Source organism: Schistocerca gregaria, chromosome 8 (assembly GCF_023897955.1).
Source record: "Schistocerca gregaria isolate iqSchGreg1 chromosome 8, iqSchGreg1.2, whole genome shotgun sequence".
In the NCBI taxonomy this organism is placed as follows: domain Eukaryota; kingdom Metazoa; phylum Arthropoda; class Insecta; order Orthoptera; family Acrididae; genus Schistocerca; species Schistocerca gregaria.
The window spans coordinates 373,284,613-373,308,800 of NC_064927.1; the positions used below are offsets into that span (position 1 = coordinate 373,284,613).

The 24,188-nt window shown below is 41.8% G+C and overlaps 1 protein-coding gene across 3 annotated transcripts in view; it reads right to left on the minus strand.

Moving 5' to 3' along the window:
- Positions 1-24,188, minus strand: part of LOC126284498 (UDP-glycosyltransferase UGT5-like) — a 57,319-nt gene that overhangs the window by 17,197 nt on the left and 15,934 nt on the right. For 2 of the 3 annotated variants that reach the window (XM_049983469.1, XM_049983470.1), the window contains exons 2-3: positions 12,487-12,736; positions 3,872-4,461 (exon numbers count right to left, since the gene is read on the minus strand). In XM_049983469.1, coding sequence (XP_049839426.1) covers positions 3,872-4,461; positions 12,487-12,736 — 840 coding nt within the window. Of the gene's footprint in view, positions 1-3,871; positions 4,462-12,486; positions 12,737-14,820; positions 14,883-24,188 lie in introns of those variants that run through there. The other variant, XM_049983468.1, reaches the window with a different exon arrangement.

The window sequence follows — 24,188 nt, forward strand, 5'->3', positions numbered from 1 at the left end:
GTTAGCAGGCAACTACGCTGTTATGCGGCGGCTCGTTTCGTCCCATTCAACATCTGTCCTTCAAGTGTAACGAGCGAGTAACGGAGTTTATATTTCATACCTGCCACAGCAATTTTGTGTTCGTGGGGTTTCTATTCTAATTCTAACGTTTGACTTACGCTATACGTATTCGTTTCGGAATATCGTTTCTACATCTTCCGTTAACTATACGTGGTTAACATTATGAAGACAATTAATAACATTTGTGAAATACATCTTTCTTTGTGGAAAAAATAATGATGTTCGAAGTCGCCAGTTTTTCCACAACAAACGACTTTCAACAACTTATTATATGCATAATTGTTGCAACTGAGTGCGGGAATTATATATATATATATATATATATATATATATATATATATATATATATATATATATATATGTGTGTGTGTGTGTGTGTGTGTGTGTGTGTGTGTGTGTGTGTGTATTTATATACACACATTTGAATTACAAAAACAAATACTAAAAAAAAGGGTTCTATGGGGCGAGATTCGATCCGGCGACCTTCGGATTACGAACCCGAGCGCTTACCGCTGCGCCACGACACTGTAGAAAATTATTTATCGTAGAGAGTATTTCAGAGCAACGGTTTATTTTAACTGTCGATTTTCTCGACAACGGCTGAGAAGTGCATCTTGGCGCTTTGCCACATTACACCTCTGGCCATGAGATTTTGTTATACGCAGTATGAATTGAATCTGAATTTCACAATTGGCGGCCTCCCCTTGTAAGCCAAGTTGATTTTGTCGTTACTGCGACGACACATTTAGCAGCATGCCCGATGGACGTGAAAGACCGGGAGACTTCTCAGAACACCTGGATGGCATTCACGACAAAATTATGGCTCTGAGCACATGGGACTTAACTTCTGAGGTCATCAGTCCTCTAGAACTTACAACTACTTAAACCTAACTAACCTAAGGACATCACACACATCCATGACCGAAGCAGGATTCGAACCTGCGACCGTAGCATTCATGCGGTCCCAGACCGTAGCGCCTCGAACCGCTCGCCCATCGCGGCCGGCACAACCAAATTAGACTTACGATGGAAACAGAGACAAATGGTGCATTTACGTCCCTTGACGCCCTGGTTCGACGGGAAACCAATGGGCGCCTCAACCACAGCGTCTGTAGGAAACGACCACACACGGATGAGTATCTGTACGCTCCCAGCCGCCACCATCTGGCAAAATGCGTGGCGTTCTGAACTCCCTCGTCCATCGTGCTAAAATAATCTCAGAGACACTGGAAAACTGCAACAAGAACTAAGCGACCCCCGGAGAGCCTTCCGGCTATCACAGGCTATTCCTGGTGAGATTCGTAAGAAAAACACCAGCGAAGAAGAAAGTAACAATCTATCGTTTTTACCTTTCTTGGACACAGTCTCGGTAAAAATTGGCTCGCTCCCGAAGAGACAACATTTCATCAGTGTTCAGGACCCCAGCAAAAGTACGTCAGCTCATGTGGCCTGCGAAGGGCGATCAAGACCTCAGAACGCCAAGATACCTTGACAGTGGGGCTGCTACTACGTTGGCCAAACATTACGCACTAGGCACCCAGCCATCGTGAGGTTGAAGCGGACGCGATGTACGCGGGACGAAAACGTTACCACGTCTGGCGAGGAAGAGAACGCCCTTGACGTCAAGGACAGGAGCGTGGCCAGACATAGGTGAGACCAAGGCGACAGATGGCAGCCACATATATCTTGACAGCATGGGACGAAAACGTTACCACGTCTGGCGAGGAAGAGAACGCCCTTGACGTCAAGAACAGCAGCGTGGCCAGACATCGGTGAGACCAAGGCGACACATGGCAGCCACATATATCTTGACAGCATGGGACGAAAACGTTACCACGTCTGGCGAGGAAGAGAACGCCCTTGACGTCAAGGACAGCAGCGTGGCCAGACATCGGTGAGACCAAGGCGACACATGGCAGCCACATATATCTTGACAGCATGCGAGAAACACCTGATGTGGTTGGTAGCCAGAGAAGATTTTATTAATTCATATCGGCGTTAGACAAGCATTCATACAAATATCTCTTTGCTTTTTGACTCTGAGGATTTTAGCTAATAAGTACAGCTCGATGTAAACCATTTCCGTACAATGATAAAAACTGAAAAATCATTCATTGTGCAACAACAGTTTGCTGACATTATAGTCCATCGGGCGCAGCACAAAAAACTGATTCAGTTTAGAGTATTCGACTCTGTGTCGCCCTTCTTGATGCATCTCACTATGTGCATGGAGGAGTCTTTAAGACGCTCTGTACAGGATGACTTCATGAAACCACTCCGGTTTCCAAATGCAATTAAAACATGAGACTTAGGTATTTGTGGTTTGCGGCATCATCTAAAACAATTCAAACACTTCTGCGTAGATTTTTTCCTAAACCATTCTATTCTTTTATTTCAGGTGCTAAAGAACTACCAGTGATGACTACACCTCAAGAGCCAGCCCAGTGCATGGTGTGCTATGCGAAAACAAAATGACCCACTATTGTCCAAAGAAATTTCCGAAGTGAGTCTAAAAGGGAGAACAGCAAACGTTTATTATGCCTTGTCACGACAAGTTTACAGCCACTGGAAGTGTAAACATACACTCAGGTTCTGGAGAAAAATGCACGTCTGGTGAAATGGTAGAGGAGATCAAGAACTTTCAAAAGAAGCCCATCAATGCTTGTCAAGCATCCCTCACTCAAAAGTTTTGAAGGCGCATACTGGTGGGAAAATCTGCTGCTAAATAAATATTGTAATTCATGGTGAAAATCTTCGGATGTATTATTTTGCACAGCGCTACAGTTTCAACCTTAGTCTAAACGAGGAAATACACTACGTCAGAGATTGTACAATTTGACAAGTTAGTGTCGTACTTACAGGCATAAATGGCTGGAATGTTATACTATGAAATAAACGGTTACAAGCAGCTGTTTCAAGACAACCATAGTCACTAAAATTGTCAGCGGTATAATAACTATACAATGCAAATGTCGCCACAAGTCTTATTCACGTCGAAAACCAGTAATAAACGAACAAAGGAAAATAGGTGAAGCAATACATGGAGAACAGACAAAGATAACCCATATTAAAGATAAAAATATCTCAGCATATGTTAACAATTGACCCATCAACCTAACAAACAAGACTGTGTGGTGTGCAGTGCCCAGACATGGAGTAATCGGTGCGATTTCCTTGATGGTACAGTGACTACCGAACGCTAAGTGAAAGTTTTGGAAGATGATTTCATCGCCATTATCCAAATTAACCCTAATTTCGACCAAATGTGGTTCATGCAAGACAGAGCTCGACCCCGTCGAAGCAGGAGAGTGTTTGATGTTCTGGAGGAGCACTTTGGGGACAGCATTCTGGCTCTCGGGTACACAGAAGCCACTGGCATGGGCCTCAATTGGCCGCCATATTCTACGGATCTGACCACATGCGGATCCTTTTGGTGGTGTCGTATTAGAGACAAGGTGTTCAATAACAACCCCTAAACCTTGCTGAGCTGAAAACAGCCATTCACGAGGTCATGCAGAATTTCGCTATCCGTCTGCGTCACATCATCGCCAGAGCTGGCAGGCATATCGACGATGTCATGACCTAAATCCGAATACTGCAGCGGTATTTACATGTTGAATAAAGTTTGTGCATGCCGCCGTTTCTAATTTACGTTTTTTTCACGTAGTTGATAATTGTCAGCCTGTAACATTTATATGGACCTTGTGTATTGAAATAAAAATCTGATCATGGTCATGTCTGTATATCAGAAAAATTGATTAAGGATTCTAATATAAGGCACTAATAATCGTACTAAAAGCGCTGTACCTACCTGTGGTAGTGCCTGTGGTTGCTGTATGTGCATACCCCCGGTCTCAATCACGCTGGGTAAGTGAGGTCGAGGGTACGCAAAGCTCACGTGGCTTTGGACGATCAGCAGTGACGCATTAGCTATCAAAGCTGACACACTTGGCATCGTAGGATCTTTGAAAATCGGCTTCATTATTTCATCAATTTTCGGGCAGTAGTAATAATTGAACACATATCTTGCATACGCCACTGACAGAGAGTTGTGTAGCCGCTGCCAGAAAGTCATGTGGTCTGTATATGTGTACACAACATCCGGAACATATGATGGTGTATAAGGATCACCAACTGCATCTCCTGTAAAGGGAAACCCTCCGAAGGAAGACAAAGCGACCACAGGAACGCTAAATTTGTGTGCCAAGCCTAGGAGACACTCGTCCATGAAATATTCAATTAGAAGCAGATCGAATTTTTTTTCTTTTGTGTTGATCAGTTTCTGAATAGACTCCAGCTGGAATAATTTCCCACAAATATCGATGCCCGAGTCCGCCAAGGCATCATATAGCTTCATACCTACAGCTGAAGATTGTAGTTTCATGGTGTTTTCACTTTTTCCTGCAAAAAAAAGACCGAGACTGCATTAATATCAAAGCCATTACGAAAGATCATACACAGTCCAGTACGAATAAATACCATGTTAGTACCACACACATTGAGAACAATAGAAGAATTAAAGAATCATGATGCACAGAAATCTTCATGTAAAGCTTGCTGGTTCTGTGTAAACGTTGTAACACATCCAGCAACAGGAGGCGATCATGTGTTTTACGGGAACCAGCTTCTCCAAAAGTCCAGACGCATAGGCCGTGATGGCATGAGTAAACATTAACCCACAGTACATAGCGGTAGCGAAAATTTCTGAAAGAGAAATCAAGATATTGCGTAAATGGACGAGTACTTTAATACGGTAAGCTTTCGAAAATATTGCTCTGATGCTGACCCATATTTCCCCGAAGTGCCTTAAGTCAGGAATCAGGCTGACAACGGGGATATACGGAAACAACGGTAGTCCAAGTTACTATGCTGAAGATGGTGGGGCTGTGCTAAGACAGTCGTATTCGTGAAGACGCTCAAAACACTCTCTGCCCACACAGATTTAGATTTCCCCCGAACTCCCTAAATCACTTAAGGCGAATGGTTATTTTCAAAAGTCTCAAATTATTTATTCCCTGCCCTTTCGCAATATGAGTTTTTGCTCCATCAATAACGAACTCATCATCGACGTTTAACGCTATAAGCCGTAGGTTTTACAATGGGGGTACAAAAGTTGTGTGATAGCGATATGAATGTATATAGATATCAATAGTACCGCGTACACAAGGTATGAAAGGGTGGTGCATTGGTGGAGATGTCTTTTGTTCTCGGATGATTCATGGGATAAGGTTTCCGAAGAGGTTATGACCGAACGGCAGGAGCTGACAGACTTTGGCCGCCGAATCGTAGTTGGAGCTGGACGCATGAGACATTCCATTTCGGGGATCGTTGCGGAATTCAATACTCCGAAATCCACAGTGTCAACAGAGCGACGAGAATACTAAATTTCAGGCATTACCTCTCACCACGGACAACGCAGCGAAATGGACGAGTACTTTAATACGGTAAGCTTTCGAAAATATTGCTCTGATGCTGACCCATATTTCACCGAAGTGCCTTAAGTCAGGAATCAGGCTGACAACGGGGATATACGGAAACAACGGTAGTCCAAGTTACTATGCTGAAGATGGTGGGGCTGTGCTAAGACAGTCGTATTCGTGAAGACGCTCAAAACACTCTCTGCCCACACAGATTTAGATTTCCCCCGAACTCCCTAAATCACTTAAGGCGAATGGTTATTTTCAAAAGTCTCAAATTATTTATTCCCTGCCCTTTCGCAATATGAGTTTTTGCTCCATCAATAACGAACTCATCTTCGACGTTTAACGCTATAAGCCGTAGGTTTTACAATGGGGGTACAAAAGTTGTGTGATAGCGATATGAATGTATATAGATATCAATAGTATCGTGTACACAAGGTATGAAAGGGTGGTGCATTGGTGGAGATGTCTTTTGTTCTCGGATGATTCATGAGATAAGGTTTCCGAAGAGGTTATGACCGAACGGCAGGAGCTGACAGACTTTGGCCGCCGAATCGTAGTTGGAGCTGGACGCATGAGACATTCCATTTCGGGGATCGTTGGGGAATTCAATACTCCGAAATCCACAGTGTCAACAGAGTGACGAGAATACTAAATTTCAGGCATTACCTCTCACCACGGACAACGCAGCGGCCCTAAGGCCTTCACTTAACAACGGAGAGCAGTGGCGTAGAGTTGCCAGCGCTTACATACAAGCAACACTACATGAAATAACCCGAGAAATCAATGTGAGACATACGACGATCATATTCGTTAGAGCAGTGCGATGAAATTTCACGTTAATGGGCTGTGGCAGTAGAAGACCGACGCGAGTGCCTTGGCTAACCTCACGAAGTCGCCTGCAAGCGCCTCTCACGGGCTCGTCACCATATTTGTTGGACCCTAGACGACAGGAAAACCGTGGCCTGCTCAAATGACTCCCGGTTTCAGTTGGTACCATCTCACTGTAGGGCTCGAGTGTGAGCAAAACCTACGAAACTATGGATCCAAGTTGTCAACAATGCACTGAGCAAGCCAGCGGTGGGTCCATGATAGTGTGGGCTGTGTTTACACGGAATGGACTGGGTCCTCTGGCCCAACTGACACTACCAATGAGTGGAAATGGTTCCATTCGGCTGCTTGGAAAGCATTCGGAGCCATTCGTGGACTTCATGTTCCCTAACAACAGTGGACAAATCAAGCGACTGATTTAGCCACCCAGATCGATCGTTATTGATCCCAGCGAACATTTATGGTATATAGTCGAGATCCTGCACTGGCAACGCATTCACAATTATGGACGGCTATGAAGGTAGCATCGTTCTTTATTTCTACAGGGGATTTGCGAATCAATGCCACGTCGAGTTGTTGCACCATGAGGAGAAAAAGGAGGCCCGACACGATATCAAAGAAGTCGAGAAGAGAAATCTGACTCAGTTCCGCAAACCACTCCTGCATCATTTATGAGATGTTTATAGGACACCAGTTCTGCTAGAAACAGATTACTCCCTCAGGATATGCACTACTGTCCATTGAAATGGCTACACCAAGAAGAAATGCAGATGATTAACGGATATTCATTGGACAAATATATTATACTAGGACTGATATATGATTACATTTTTCACGCAATTTGGGTGCATATATCCTGAGAAACCAGTACTCACAATAACCACCTCTGGCCGTAATAACGGACTTGATACGCCTGGGCATAGAGTCAAACAGAGTTTGGATGGTGTGTACAGGTACAGCTGCCCATGCAGCTTCAACACGATACCACATTTCATCAAGAGTAGTGACCGGAATATTGTGACGAGTCAGTTGCTCGGCCACCATAGACCAGACGTTTTCAATTGGTGAGAGGTCTGGAGAATGTGCTGGCCAGGGCAGCAGTCGAACATTTACTGCATCCAGAAGCCTGTACAGGACATGCAACATGCGGTCGTGCATTACCCTGCTGAAATGTAGCGTTTCGCAGGGATCGAATGAAGGGCAGAGTCACGGGTCGTAACACATCTGAAATGTAACGTTTACTGTTCAAAGTGCCGTCAATGTGAAAAAGAGGTCGCCGAGACGTGTAATCAATGGCACCCCATACCATCATGCCGGTTGATACACCAGTATGGAAATGACGAATACACGCTTCCAATGTGCGTTCACTTCGATATCGCCAAACACGGATGCGACCACCCTGGTGCTGTAAACAGAACCTGGATTCATCCGCCTTTCGGTGCACTAGCTCCACTTACTCTAGCGGCATCTCGCTGGCTTTTCAGATACCACGGCCAATGTAGTTTTTCTCATGGCTGATTGAATAGCGCTCTAGTTAGTTGAGTGTTCCTTATTACATCTCTTCCAGCTGATAATAAGGTAAGTTTTTACTGGTGCTTTGCAGGGGCTATTTTATTCTCTCCGCAGCAAATACTCGTTTTATTTTGTTTTAAGCAAACCATCTTTCTTATGATTTTGATCAGTTTGACAGAACTTTCGAGCGGGTTTTATCAGTGACGTGAAGGAAGGGGAAAGGCTTCGGGACGGCGAAAAATAATGTTGTAGACACAGTTTACGTAAACACGTCACGTACAGGATTGTTCTACTCCATCTAACATTGTTTACTAAGCCAGTGTAAAAATGAGAAAAAATTGTAAAATACTGTTTAGACCACCCGAGGATACGCCTAAATTGGCGTGAAACCGGTCATGGTTTTTATTAATAGATTTTCGACAGCCAGAGCGGTGTGTTCTACCTTCTTATAAAAGTGCGGACTTTTTCTGCGGTTGCCCGCAATTTAAAATATTATCTACAGAACAGTTTATGGTGGAAGGGGCCCTCCACGGTATACATCCACTATAAAGAAATTTACAAAGAAATAGTGCTTACTGCACAGTAGTTGTACGACGAAGTATAAGGTTATAGAAAGAGACATGTCTAATGAAATATGTTTGGCTGCTACAAGTGGAACACGTGAAGTCTTCAACTACTGGTTAGCAGAATCTTACCGAAAGATCTGTCACAGATCCTACAGAAAGTCTGACCATATGTAAACGCTGTCCTTGACGCCAAAATGTCCAGACACTCATTCATGAGAAAATAAGAGAAATGGAAGCTATCAAAGCGAAAGCAGAACTGTCGAAATCCGTTTTCAAATGTTCCTTTACAAAGGAAGATAAATTACTGCCACAGTTTAATTCTGATACCACTGCATAGATGAATTAAATTTGTGTCAGTGGCGTTGAGTAACAGCTGAAATCTCGAAAACTAAACAAGGCTCCACAGCTCGATGAGATTTCTGTCCTGTTCTATCAACAATTTGCAGCTAACTCCCATTTTAAACGCAATGTTCCGTAGGTCCCTCAAACAGAAAACTGTACGCAGTGGTTCTAAGAAAGAAGAGATCACACCTGTCTACAAGAACGGCAGCAGAAATGACCTACCCAACTACCATCCATCGTAACTGACGACCATCTGTTTAGAATCGTAGAACATATTCTGAGCTCAAACACAATGACATATTTCGAACAAAATAACATACAGCATGTCAACCATTAAAATGAATGAAATCTGAAAATAAGATCACTTAATACTACTCCAAAGTTTAGTTAGAAAAGTACGATAATATGGAATATCTAACGAAATTTATGAATGGGTTGAGGATTTCTTGACAGGGAGGACGCCACGTGCTATCCTGGATGGAAACTCATCGACAGAAGTAGAAGTAAATTCAGTAGCGCTCCACGGAACCGTATTGAGACCCTTGCTGTTCATATTGTTAATGATGTAGCAGACAATATCATTAGCAATCTCAGACGTTTTGAAGATGACACAGCTATCGATAACGAAGTACTTACCGAAAAAAGCTGCACAAATACGCATATAGTCAGAATTAATAAGTTTCCGAAGTAAGGACTAATAACATGATTTAAATAGATTGTAAGGATTCCAAAGGGGTAATTAACGAAAAGTAGAAAAGAGATGAAAGTAGAAACTGATCAGCATTTTGACTATAAAAGTAAGATTTCTGGTGAAAATCTGATGGAACGCGTGCTGAACCTAAAGATGATAATACAAAATTTCTGAAAAGTCTGCAAGAGTTGTAATTGTAAAGCTGAGAAGTGAAATAAATAAATGATACAGTACTAGAGGTGATGGTGATACCAGAGAAAATAATGAATGAATGGGTAAGACACTACTGTAATTAAATACAAGAAGAATTATTGAAAATAATAATATCACTATGGAATGAAATAACATTAAGGGAAATCTTATCAGAAACATTAGGGAAAATCATGTAATAACGTAATAAGATAATAGATTAACGAGATCTGATTGAACATAACTTAATAAAAACTACAGGAAGAACTACCATCAATTATTTGCGAATAAATTTTATCAGAATGTCATTTATGAAAGAAGAACGTGTCATCAGTGCCATATTTTAGCTAAGTTTTTGCATAAATTGATAAGTGACGATGAACCAAAAGAAATATTAGGATTCCATAGATATAAATAATTTGTTAAACAGGGAGGCTTCTAAATAAAGATGGAATATAAGTAATTTAGACTTGGTAAGAAATTTCAGTAGTAAATACCACAACAGCTGATATTTTTAAAATTTAGTAGTAAAAAAAATTGCATGAATATACTGATAAATAAATTCTGGAAAGAAATACAACATTAGTGTAAACTGTGCTGGTCCATCTATAACATCATAAAAGTGATAAAGCAGATGTGAATAAATATTGAGGATATTTTCTTACTTCCAAAACATACATTACTTTTTGCTAGTTATTGAAGGAAGCTTGGTTACTGCATCAGAAGAATATCAAGCAGGAATAAGGAAAGGTAGATCTTGTACAAAACAAATCAACAATATGAAACTTATAGTGGCACAAGGAGCAAAACAGCTTAAGAATGGTGCTGCTGTTTATAACTGCCGACAGATTGACATTATTGAAAAGGCTGAGCGAATTTGGGAGAGAGGGAAAGATGGAAATCGTTAAAAGAAACAAATACAAGGTGTAAAGTAAAATTAGTAGCGCAAGAGACATATACATTTGAGTTAAAACAACGATTAACTGAATATGAGATCTGAGAGTAAAGGAAGAAATTCACAGCACCGAACAGCAGGGGTGGAATATAAATCAGCTGAAAACCAAGTAATTTTAGTATTGAGTGTTACGTATTTGAAGATGGTTTAGGATTTCCAATGGATAAAATCCACAAAGCACAAAAATTACACTGATATTTTAACCTAACAACTGATAAAGCAATACTAATAAATCACTGATGAAAAAACAGAGATCAGACTAACAATAAATACCCAATACCTGGATAATATGTGAAAATGTACAAAGAACGAATAATTAACAAACTTACCTCAACAGCATCATAGCAAGATTAGGGAATGTATATCATATAAATACACTTAGACACAACAATATTTGTGATGGTTATTTGTCTGACTGCGTGAATTGTTAAGACAATAAAAACATATAATAACTGGTAATTAAATATAACACTTCCTGGTAATATCATATTCCAGAGACTTGCATACATTCTCAGGTAAAAATCTTAGACTTCAGCTTATCAACTTAGATCCTATGTGCAGACTGCGGTTAGATTTCCAAATTTGTTGCTCATGGAAAATTTAGTGATGCATTATGAAGACTTTTTTATTTGATGCTATTAATATTTAGCACTATTTAGTAAGTTCAGTTTTCAGTTGACTTCAGTGTTGTCTAATTTAAGTTGAAAGGCGTCCTAGTGGCACACACTTGTCATTCTATACAGTAATTTCTCACAATAATTTAGAACTTTTTTGTTTTTAGCACTACTTACTATGGTCAACATTTTGTTTGACATTTCTTTATTTTAGTTTTATATGTTTCCTAAAGCTTTTATGAGCACCTGGCAGTTATTTAAAGACCCACTGATTAACCAAGTAGCTTTGTCTGACATGGCAAAAGAATATAACAAAATAAATAAACATAAAAATTGTGAATACATTTCCAGAAACCTCACAAATTCAACAATATTAATTTTAATATTTATTTGGCCAAATTCTACATGTGCAGCAGAACTCGTAAACATAAACGAAAAAATCATAATAAAGGCCATTAGGAAGATACTAGTTCTTAGAACAACAGCTAAACGAAGATATTTAGAAATATCACAAAAGTATACAAATACATACAGAATATTACAGATAAAGTTAGAAAATGGGTATGTCAAAAGAAACATTCTTAATAGACAGAAAAGAAAGAAATGTACATTATATTCGAAACTTTAAGAGGCTTCGAAAAGTACTCAACAATCTAGAGGACATTGGTTTAACGAAGCAAGAATCTCTAATAGCATAAAGAGAAAATCAAGAAATATAAGATTTTCTGAAGCCATCAAATAAAAGACGTGAGATGGTAAAAGGCTGTGGAAAAGAAAGCAGGAAAAATGAAATAGGCAAAACAGTTTTAGAAAAGCTCACTTATATTTAACAGTAAATAAGAATCAGCATGTATATTATCTCCATATTGTAAATGCTACTATTCTTATGAGTCACCGTGAAAGCAACAAAATGCTATATTTTGGAGTAATTCTACATTACACTTTAGGCATAACAACTTTAACACATTGTTGATTCTGCCTTCTACTATTAACTTGTTCTATATAAGTAGAATGTCACATTTTGTCACTATGTAGAAAGCATACATTTTTCATCCTGCATCTCCAAAACGCTGAGAAAAATTATGAGAACTTATAAATTGTATACGTCTAAAAACTGATTTTCAGACTCTGTCATGACTAACAGTGATACCAATAAGTATTTTCTAAGACATTAACTGAAACACGATATGTAGAGAAAACAGATAATTGCATTGTACGTTCTGTTTATATCGTTGCAGTGTAAAAAATCTTGAATATAATAGTGCTAAAAACGTTGAGACACAAGAAACTACAGTACATTACTTACCGAAATCCGGAAAAATCACTGGAATTCTTATGACATCCCAGTTTTCAGGTATATCTTTCTCCATTTCACTAATCAGCAGTGTGATGTTGTGGCCTCTTTGGGACAGTCCAGTTACGAGTGGTTTGAGTGAAAACCAGTGACTCCTGGTTGGCAGGGGGAAAAGAGCCAACACGTTTGCTGCGTCCACATGGCTAGCAAATAAGGAACACACCGTGGACACCACCACAGTCAGATGCCAGCCGTTTTTCATCTGCAACGAAACACGGGCATTTCATTTTCTCAGTATTAAACATGAACAGGATACCCTAGAAGTCCGCATAGCCATACCGAGTTAGTACAACTGGGGAAGTAAATAATTGTTTTACTGATATCCTTGCTTTGAAGCTGAAGAAAACATTTGAAAATTAAAGGATTTAGACCGAAGTTCACAAATGTACAATCTCACAACAACATCGAACGATGAACTGCAATCTGCTGTGCTTATTTGGGGCAATTTCCTCATTTTCTGCAGAACATGTGATATATCGCCGTTCACACAGTAGAAAAGTGATTTTCCTGTCTCAGAAAAATGTATGTTATGTGCAAGAGTTTTAAAGAAATCCGCCTCATGTTGCGATACGGCCTGGGATGGAATCACGATAACTGTTCATACCATTTCGTTTTGAAGGGCACATAAATGGAAATTCTTATTTACAGAGGTTGTAAATGTGGTTAGGGTCTGAGCTATAAAACAAGGGAAACTGCAATTACATCCGTGTCCGTCCAATTTTTTGTCCATAACCATCGGCTCGCAGTATTACGTGTGATAGAATCGTGCTTGCTACCTCTGGAAGCGTTATTCTCACAACGGGATTGCCCCTTACCTGAGGTAACTTAGTCTGTTTTCGTCTGTACTCTTCAGTATCCTCTTCCTCGCATTGTAAGATTTTGTTGAGATCAAATGATAATGACGGCTTACCTGAGCAGGATGGGTTGGGGGCAGTTGTAACAGCGTAATGTTCACGACATATTGAGGGCAAAATAAGTTTCTCGTTGTAATTTTTGTTTCCTACAAGCAACCGTTGTTGTTCAGGCTTCCTGCATTTAAAACTGGAGGCAAGATGGCATCACCTCTCCTTTTAACTACAGCCACTTCACGTTCTGTCAAACTTTCTTCGCATATGAAACACCATTCTAACGCTACTGAAGGTAACATATTAGCTCAGCATCACCACGAAAAAAATCTAACTGCAGAAAGCTTAAGAAAAACGTGTCGTAATGTCACTCAAATAAGAAGTCACCAACTAACATCCACATCGAACAGCTACAGCGATACTTATCTGAAAAAAACAAAACAAAAAACTCTACTTTAGGACCCTACATTGAACCTAACAAAAAAATGGTTCAGATGGCTCTGAGCACTATAGGAGTTGACATCTATGGTCATCAGTCCCCTAGAATTTAGAAGTACTTAAACCTAGCTAACCTAAGGACAACACACAACACCCAGCCATCACGAGGCAGAGAAAATCCCTGACCCCGCCGGGAATCGAACCCGGAAACCCGGGCGTGGGAAGCGAGAACGCTACCGCACGACCACGAGATGCGGGCTTCAACCTAACACAATTTACCAAGATGTGTCGACAAATGAAAGTTACAAGGCAAAAACCTGTTTTTCGCTTTTATACTTGATAACTATAGAAATTTACTGCATTTTTGAACCATCGTACCTCGGTAAACACTGGGTCAAAAATACTTTGGACTAGTGATATGAGCAGGAAATTTAATGCTCTTCAACTTATTAAAAAATGTTCATATACCCATAATTCAAACGGACGACTTGGGACGTCAGCTAGTATAATATATTTAAAAAAATGACGAACACGCCTATCTCACCACTGAATACTAGTGTTAGACACATACGGTTACTGTCAACAAGTATGGGCCTGAAGATAATGTTGTAACAACATCGAAACTAGTTATCAATAAAACCAACACCTTAATACAGCTGGAGGAATTTCGTCACTTTTAAAAATATATAAAAAAATGTGTTCCACTAAAACCGCGTGATTTATAAGTTATAAGTGAAATAATGAAAAGAAGGCTGGAAATGTCGAGGTTTTTCGGTCCTCCCCAAGTTAGGACAGGGTTCTCGAGATCAGAAACTCAGATTTTACATCACAGAGTACCACAAACAACATACAAAAATATTATTAATTTCAGAATACTTTCCAGGTACCCCCTGCATTTATTACTTGCCGCACTTATTATACTTTCTCCTTCGTACGCTGCACATATCCAGCAGGGCGCCAACAGTAATGTCTTATACACATGAAAAAGTACGTAAGCACTCACACAGCCCAAAATTTCCCTACTCCTTCCGCTGAAAACAATCATACTCTGCCATAGTACGCGGTTTAAAAAAACCACCGTACTGATACTGTTACATCACTTGACGAGCTTAACACAGATTAGAGTTATTTCCTCCAGACGAGATGCGACAGATTAATATCGTCCAATATCAGAAGACTCAATGACAAATACATCGTCATCACAGACTGATAGTGAGACCACGTGTGTCTTCGTTGGCTGTCAGAACTAGAACTTCGTCAGATAGAGTGCTTATCAGGTTTCTGAATTACCGCATGATCCCAAAACGAGGTAAGAATTGTGAATCACTAATTCGAAAAGTATCGGCAGAAACGCTGTATCACATTCACTACAAGGTGTCTCAATAAGAGAAGTGAATCGGACGGAACGTCATCAATTACCATGGCAGGAGAGGGCGCTAGGGCGTGACGTATGAGGAACAGTAACACCCTCTAGAGGCAATCATGCATACTGTAATTGTGCCTGCTTGGTACAGTGCGTATTAGGACGCAGCCTCTGTAACACAGTATGATTGAATGATTGGTCTCTAGAATTGAGACCAAGCATTTCCGGACATAAGATCATTAGACCTTTCTTGTTCCGTGTCCGCTCATCGGTCAATCCCTACAAGTTGTACATGTGGAAAAAATCACCTTGTATATAAATACTAGCTGAATACCCAGCATTGCAAGGGTATATACGAGGGTTGGAACTTCAATAGTGGCAACTACTTATTTACAGCTCGTACAAAATAGATGCGTGTTACAAAGTGTTACTGACCTTCAATGTAGTCACCTCTTCCGTCTCTGTGCTGTTCATTTTTGGAACACAACCTACGACCATCTTAGAGAAAGAAGTCATGACACTTCCCGCCCTATCTGACCATCATTTTGCAGGAAAATGCTCAAGCACATACTCGTACAGTCCAAGCTGTACTGATTTTTTTGACTGATGGGGGTACTAAGTGCTATATCGCCTACTGCACTCCCCTGAGTTAAGCCGTTGTGAGTTCAACTCGATTCCTAAACTGAAGGAAACATTTCAAGCCATTCACTTCAGAAATACTACAAATTCGTCGGGCAACAGACCGCGCCGCTCGAACTGCCAACACAACTGGCACTACTAAGAGTAGCCTACGACTTTCACGCCGCTGACAACGGGTTATACACAATGCTAGTGGCTAACTTGAAGGTCAGTAAAACTTTGAAACACATATCTATTTTGTACGAGCTGTAAGTAAATAGTAGCCCTGCCATACTGCTTCTGCTCCCTCTGTCCATCTCCTCGTGCCCCTCTGTCCATCTCCTCTTCCCCTTCTGATTCCACCTCTTCCACCCCCTCTCTCTGTCAGTCTCCTCCTCCCCCACTTTCTGTCCAACTCCTCCTCTACCTACTCTTTGTATATGTCCTCCTCCCCCTCTTGTCGTGCATCTCTTCATCTTTCTGTGTCCATGTCCTCATCTTCCCTCTCTCTGTCAATATCCTCCTCTCCCCTCTCTCAGTCCATCTCCCCCTCCCCTATCTTTGTCCATCATCTCGTCCCCGCCCTCGTATACCCCCAGGGAACGTCTAACACCACAGGAGTGTAATCCCTATGTTTGTGTGGTAGAGTAATGGTGGTGTACGCGTACGTGGAGAACTTGTTTGCGTAGCAACCGCCGACATAGTGTAACTGAGGCGGAATAGGACGAACCAGCCCACATTCGGAGATGCAGATGGAAAACCGCCTAAAAACCATCTACAGATCTACAGACTGGCCGGCTCACCGGACCTCGACCCAAGACCCCCGGGCGGATTCGTGCCAGGGACTAGGCGCTCTTTCCCACTCTGCAAAGGCGTTCGTTAAACCGTACGGCTAACATGCCAAATAAATTTCACACGTATGTAACATATTTAATGAGTATTCGTATACTTTTTCCACTTGTATGTCTAGGGATTTTCGCCCTGCAGTTTCATTTTCACTGAGCTCGATGTTCATGTTGTCTTATCTCCAGAAATATTTGCCATATTACAGAATTTTCCAGGTACAATCAGTGGAATAAGTGACTACTGTCACTAAATATGCTGTGAACAGTGCTAGTAGTACAGAAATAATAAATCTAAACGTCATGCATGATTTGGCAGTTCTTCAATCATCTCAGTGTTTATGACGTCGTATGTCCTCGTCTATGTGTTATAGACATATATAATTTTGTAACCACATTCAGCGGCATATGTAAATACTATCTGCAAGAGTGTTACGAACAGAGCTAGCAGGAAAGATGCAATAAATTGAAACGTGATGCATGATGCGGTACTTTTTTCTCGCTCCTTGAGTATTTGACTTCACATCTCCTGAACTCTGTGTCGTACAATGATATATTATTGTCGGTACATTCAGCGGCAAATGGGGATACTGTCTGCGGAAAATAGTAGTTTTGAATAGAGACAGTAGCAAAGAAGCAATAAATTTACGATTTACAAGATCCGTTAGTTGTTTATGACATCATATACCCTGAACTTAGCGTCGTATAACGATGTAAATTTTCTGGTACATTCGGAACGCAGCATGTCATTCTCAATGAAGAGAAGTCTTCCGAAGCAAGAGTGATTTCAGGTGTGCCGCAGGGGAGTGTCGTACGATCGTTGCTATTCACAATATACATAAATGACCTTGTGGATAACATCGGAAGTTCACTGAGGCTTTTTGCGGATGATGCTGTGGTATATCGAGAGGTTGTAACAATGGAAAACTGTACTGAAATGCACGAGGATCTACAACAAATTGACGCAAGGTGCAGGGAATGGCAATTGAATCTTAATGGAGGCAATTGTAATGTGCTGCGGATACATAGAAAGAAAGATCCTTTATCATTTAGCTACAATATAGCACGTCAGCAAACTGGAAGCAGTTATTTCCATAAATTATCTGGGAGTAGGCATTAGGAGTGATTTAAAATGGAATGACCATATGAAATTAATCTTTGGTAAAGCAGATGACAGACTGAGATTCATGGGAAGAATCCTAAGGGAATGTAGTCCGAAAACAAAGGAAGCAGGTTACAGCACACTTGTTCTGGTACGGATCCCACACTGCTCACCAGTGTGGGATCCGTACCAGATAGGGTTGATAGAAGAGATAGAGAAGTTCCAATGGAGAGCAGCGCGCTTCGTTACAGGATCATTTAGCAATCGTGAAAGCGTTACGGGGATGATAGATAAACTCCAGTGAAAGACTTTGCAGGAGAGACTCTCAGTAGCTCGGTACGGGCTTTTGTTGATGTTTCGAGAACACACATTCACCGAGGAGTCAAGCAGTATATTGCTCCCTCCTACGTACATCTCGCGAAGAGACCGTGAGGATAAAATCAGAGAGATTAGAGCCCACACAGAGGCATACCGACAGTCTTTCTTTCCACGATAATACGAGACTGGAACAGAAGAGAGAACCGATACAGGTACTCAGAGTACCCTCCGCCACACACCGTCAGGTGGCTTGAGGAGAATGGATGTAGATGTAGATATATGAATACTGTATGTAAAATTTGTCATGAATACAGTTAGCAGCAGCTTCATATGCCAGTTTTACATGAACAGCAAAAATGTAATAAGCGATAAATGTTTTCTTTTTTTCATTTTGTCACTGACATCAGCGAGAAAAAGTTTCGTAAAAGTTTGAAATTACGCGTAAAATTTGCTGCACGTCTGAAAGTGCTCTCGTTCGCAAGTTCTAGATGACTAAGGTATGGGTATTTTTCCGTCTTTGGCTACACCTCCACCCCTTTGATTGGTGGATTGTTCTCACACTCACTGTGATTTTTTTTTTCCAAACAGTAAATGATAAGTGTGCCAAGTTTGATTGAAACTGGTACCCTGGTTTAGGAGGAGACGTGGAACTTGTAAACATACGTTCACACATACATACATACATTTCTATAATTTGTATGGATACAGACATATACACTACTGACCATTACAATTGCTACACCAAGAAGAAATGCAGATGATAAACGGGTATTCATTGGACAAATATACTATACTGCAACTGACATGTGATTACATTTTCTCTCAGTTTGGATGCATAGATACTGAGAAATCAGTACTCACAACAACCACCTCTGGCCGTAATAACGGCCTTGATACGCCTGGGCATTGAGTCAGACAGAGCTCGGATGGCGTGTACAAGTACAGCTGCCCATGCAGCTTCAACACGATACCACAGTTCATCGAGAGTTGTGACTGGCGTATTGTGACGAGCCAGTTGCTCGGCCACCATTGACCAGACGTTTTCAATTGGTGAGAGATCTGGAGAATGTGCTGGCCAGGGCAGCAGTCAAACATTTTCTGTATCCAGAAAGGCCCGTACTGGACCTGCAACATGCGGTCGTGCATTATCCTGCTGAAATGTAGGGTTTCGCAGGGCGTGAATGAGGGGTAGAGCCACGGGTCGTAACACATCTGAAATGCGAACAAGAGGTGACCGAGACGAATAACCAATGGCAGGCACCCCATACCATCACGCCGGGTGATACGCCAGTATGGCGATGACTAATACACGCTTCTAATGTACGTTCACCACGATGTCGCCAAACACGGATAGGACAATCGTGATGCTGAAAACAGAACCAGGATCCACCCGAAAAAAATGACGTTTTGCCATTCGTGCACCCAGGTTCGTCGTTGAGTACACCATCGCAGGCGCTCCTGTCTTTCATGCATCGTCAAGGGTAACCGCAGCCATGTCCTCCGAGCTGATAGTCCATGCTGCTGCAAACATCGTCGAACTGTTCGTGCAGATGCTTGTTGTTTTGCAAACGTCCCCATCTGTTGACTCAGGGATCGAGACGTGGCTGCACGATCCGTTACAGCAATGCGGATAAGATGCCTGTCATCTCGACTGCCAGTGATAGGAGGCCGTTGGAATCCAGCATGGCGTTCCGTATTACCCTCCTGAACCCACCGATTCTGCTAACAGTCATTGGACCTCGATCAAGGCGAGCAGCAATGTCGCGATGCGATAATCCGCAATCGCGATAGGCTAAAATCCGACCTTTATCAAAGTCGGGAACGTGATGGTACCCATTTCTCCTCCTTTCACGAGGCATCACAACAACGTTTCACCAGGCAACGCCGGTCAACAGCTGTTTGTGTATGAGAAATCGGTTGGGAACTTTCCTCATGTCAGCACGTTGTAGGTGCCGCCACCGGCGCCAACCTTGTGTGAATGCTCTGAAAAGCTAATCATTTGCATATCACAGCATATTCTTCCCGTCGGTTAAATTTCGCGCCTGTAGCACGCCATCTTCGTGGCGTAGCAATTTTAGTGGCCAGTAGTGTAGATAATATACTACACATAGACCTTCAATTTTTGTATGGGATGATGGATAATGTTTTCATCGGCGTAGACAAGAAGAGGTCTGTGATCATTTTCAGATTAAGAGTAGTGAATTTCTATTCACAATGGATAACATTGCCCCCAAAAATAAATTAATATAGTTCGAGTACCTCAGATCCGACCACTGGTTTTGGGAGGTTTCCGTTGGTTATCAGGTGAACGTCGAAACCGTGTGAACTCTAAGAAGTATTCCCAATTTGGTTCCCTGTGCCTCTCTCGCAGTCTACTGGGATATGGGCTGGAAAGAGCCGTCGCCCCCCCCCCCCCCCCCCCCTCCCCAATGGGCCGGACCGCAAACAGCCGCTCTGTTAATTGAGGAAAGAGAAGTCCACCTTCCCACCTTCTATATGTCTACAAATTGATTTACCATGTACGACCTTTCTATGTGTCCCTTCCATTTTTCGGCTTTCCGTTCTTTGCTTAGTATTGGCTTCCCATCTGAGCTAGTTATATTCAAGGTACTGATGTTCATGCGGCTGCTCTTACTGTATAGAATATTGAGTAGCAGATCCTGTCGCAATACTGGGGCGGTACTGTACATCATGATGCATCGGTGCCTGATTATTTTAGCAATCAGAATTCACTGACAGTACTCCACTAGTGACCGCTTATAGGAAATGTGAGGTTCGCAGCTTGTATGATCGTACCAGCAACGGCGCAGCTGACGCGCCAAGACTGTTATCTTATCGTGAATTATCTGGCCAGAAAAGTGTGGCACATTGCGTAGTGTTACGTGACCTACCGATTTTGCAAGAAAATTCCAGCAGAACTGCGGCAGCTGATACCGCTTACGTAATAGATAAGCAGGAAGTCTTTAATTACTGCACCAATCGCGGCACAACGTCTTGTGCCTGAGAATCCGAAGCCACATTTTAGAGCTACCCATAGCGAAATATACCCAGGATAGCTTCTCAGGGTAGCTTCACAACCAATTTTAACATGTAAAATCGTACCACGAGACAGATGAGTTACTTCTCTTGCCAGCATCCTACAATTCCTCTAAGTCCACCTCGTCCTCAGAGCTTCGCCGCTATAATGGAGTGACTCTGAAGTTGAGCACTAAATTAATTCCAACCGTTACAGGCAAATTTCAACACTTCGGTTTGGGTGGTAATACTGCGGTTGCATCACTTTTCTGCGGTAGTGATGTGTATAGACAACACGATAAATGTTTCGACAGGCCGTACTTTCTCCCAGCAACCCACAACAAACCAAATGATGAGAATGTGGGCAATTACAGAGTAGCAAACGTGGGAAGAGAACCGGCACCCGGGAAGAAAATTGTAAGATTCTGCCATGTTAAAAATTGGTTTGAAGGACGTGCGACTGAAAGACTAGCTGCCAGAACCAAAGAGAGAGAGAGAGACAGAGAGAGAGAGAGAGAGACTTCACAAGTGATACAAAGACCGACTGGGGGCTGACTTGAGAACTGGGCTGGTGAGATCAGTATGCGATCTGGTGATGTCGATACTTTCATCTCAAGACTCAGAAGCACTCAGACCGGCGCTGAGAGAGCTGTGAGCATAGCACTGCCGAGATTCGAGCTTTAGCACTGTTTACATGTCTCGCCAAACTCCTCAGGCATTGGCGGTCTACAACAGCGTGGGGGTGGTCCTATCGATATGTTCGTGTTGCTGTCACGTAGATATTATAGCACAGGTGTACGATCATTCGGGGTAGTGTACTGAAACAACTTTGGACAATATAGAATACCCAGCTGCTTCTAGGCTAACAGCCTGCTATTCGATGAATGCCTAGAAATCCAAAAGCTTCAAATAATTTTTATTTACGAACAATAACTTGCAAACTTTAGGCTAAAAAGGTAAGTTACTTGTATCTGAAAGAACTGAAAATAACATAACATTGCAGGTATATCAGAAATGCCTAGAAAAATTGTAGATCAAAAAGCGTAAAAAAATAGCACAAATAGTTTACTACGGAGGAACAGAGCAGGGAAGAAATTCAGTTGTAAACCTGTCCATTTAAAATAATAAAGGACAACAGATTCAACTACAGTATGGTATAAGCGATCTTAAAGGAAACTTTGTACAGAACCAAAAATTATTTTTCAGCTAGGAACGCAAGTTGCGGTGACAGAAACGTCAGGGCTGTACATTAAAAGAATTTGCTGAGAGCAGCGAGTTCATACTTAACAACTTCTTTCAGAAGATAAATGGTAAATCGACTTGCTGGAGACCAAATTCAACTATAAATGACCTCCATCGGTCCGTTTGATTTTGGCCATAGAAATACATATCTTATCAAGCTATAAAAAAAATTTTACGATCTCATAGTCGTAGTAGGTCAAGTTACCATGAATTAATAAGATGCTGAATAAAGATGAATAAAAGGTTGGACTGAAACCAAATTACCTAACTGAAATTCACAGACGTTAATAGAATGCATTTCATAACTAAAAAACAAATTCTGCATCTTGAAGAATGAAGAGCGTGTTGACACTGAGTCAAACAGCAATTATTTAGCAAAGGTGCAATGGAACATGTATGTTCTAAGACAAAAAAGAACGACTCACCACAAAGGAATTATTCGAACTGGCCGTAAATCGGTACACGTTCTGTACATATAAAGACCAACAGATGATTATATTTTCAAAAAATCTGGATGATTTATTCAAGAGCAAGAGCTTCGCGAATGGAGCAAGTCACCAACGTGTTGGTCTACCCTTTATCCTTGACCAAGCAGCTTTTCGGTTTGTCACTGACTGACAGAGTTGTTGTGTGACCTCCTGAGAGATACAGAGCAAAATTCTGTCCAATTGGCGCGTTACATCGTAAAAATCCCAAGCTCGTTACAGGGCCCTGCCCATAATGCTCAAAACTTGCTCAACTGGGGAAAGATCCGGCGATCTTACTGGCCACGGTATGGTTGGGAAAGTACAAAGACAAGCATAGATACTTCCACCGTGTGTGGGAGGGCATTATCTTGCTGAAATGTAAGCCCAGGTTGGCTTGCCATGAAGGGTAAGAAAACAGGGCCCAGAATATTGTCTACGTACCGCTGTGCTCTAATTGTACTACGGAAAACAACCAAAGAGGTCCTACTATGAAATGAAATGGCACTCCAGACCATCAATCCTGATTATCGGCCTGTATGTCCGGAGACAGTCAGGTTAGTAGCCAAACCATATCCGATACATCTCCAGACACGTCTTCTCTGGTGATCGGGACTCATCTCGAAGCGGGACTCATCAATGAAGCCAATTCTACTTCAGTAAGTTAGACCCCGTGGTCTAGGGGTAGCGTCTTTGATTCATAATCAAAACGTCTTCGGTCCCGGGTTCGATACCCGCCACTGTCTAAATTCTGATAAATAATCAGCATTGGCGGCCGAAGACTTCCAGCATAAGAAGTCAGCCTCATTCTGCCAACGGACTTGTCAAAGAGGGCGGAGGAGTGGATAGAGGTTTAGGGCACTCTCTTGTCCTAGGGGTCGGAAATTGCCCCTAAAAGCGGAAGAATCAGCAATGATCAACGACATGAGGATGCAGAAGGCAATGGAAACCACTGCATTAAAGACACGTAACGTGTATCCACAGGACATGTGGCCTGTAGTTGAAGAAGTGTCATGATGATCTCTCAGTTGGCAAAAGATTCCGGAATAGTCCCCCATTCGGATCTCCGGGAGGGGACTGCCAAGAGGGAGGTTACCATGAGAAAAAGATTGAATAATAAACGAAAGGATAACGTTCTACGAGTCGGAGCGTGGAATGTCAGAAGCTTGAACGTGGTAGGGAAACTAGAAAATCTGAAAAGGGAAATGCAAAGGCTCAATCTAGGTATAGTAGGGGTCAGTGAAGTGAAGTGGAAGGAAGCAACGATTTCTGGTCAGATGAGTATCGGGTAATATCAACAGCAGCAGAAAATGGTATAACAGCTGTAGGATTCGTTATGAATAGGAAGGTAGGGCAGAGGGTGTGTTACTGTGAACAGTTCAGTGACCCGGTTGTTCTAATCAGAAT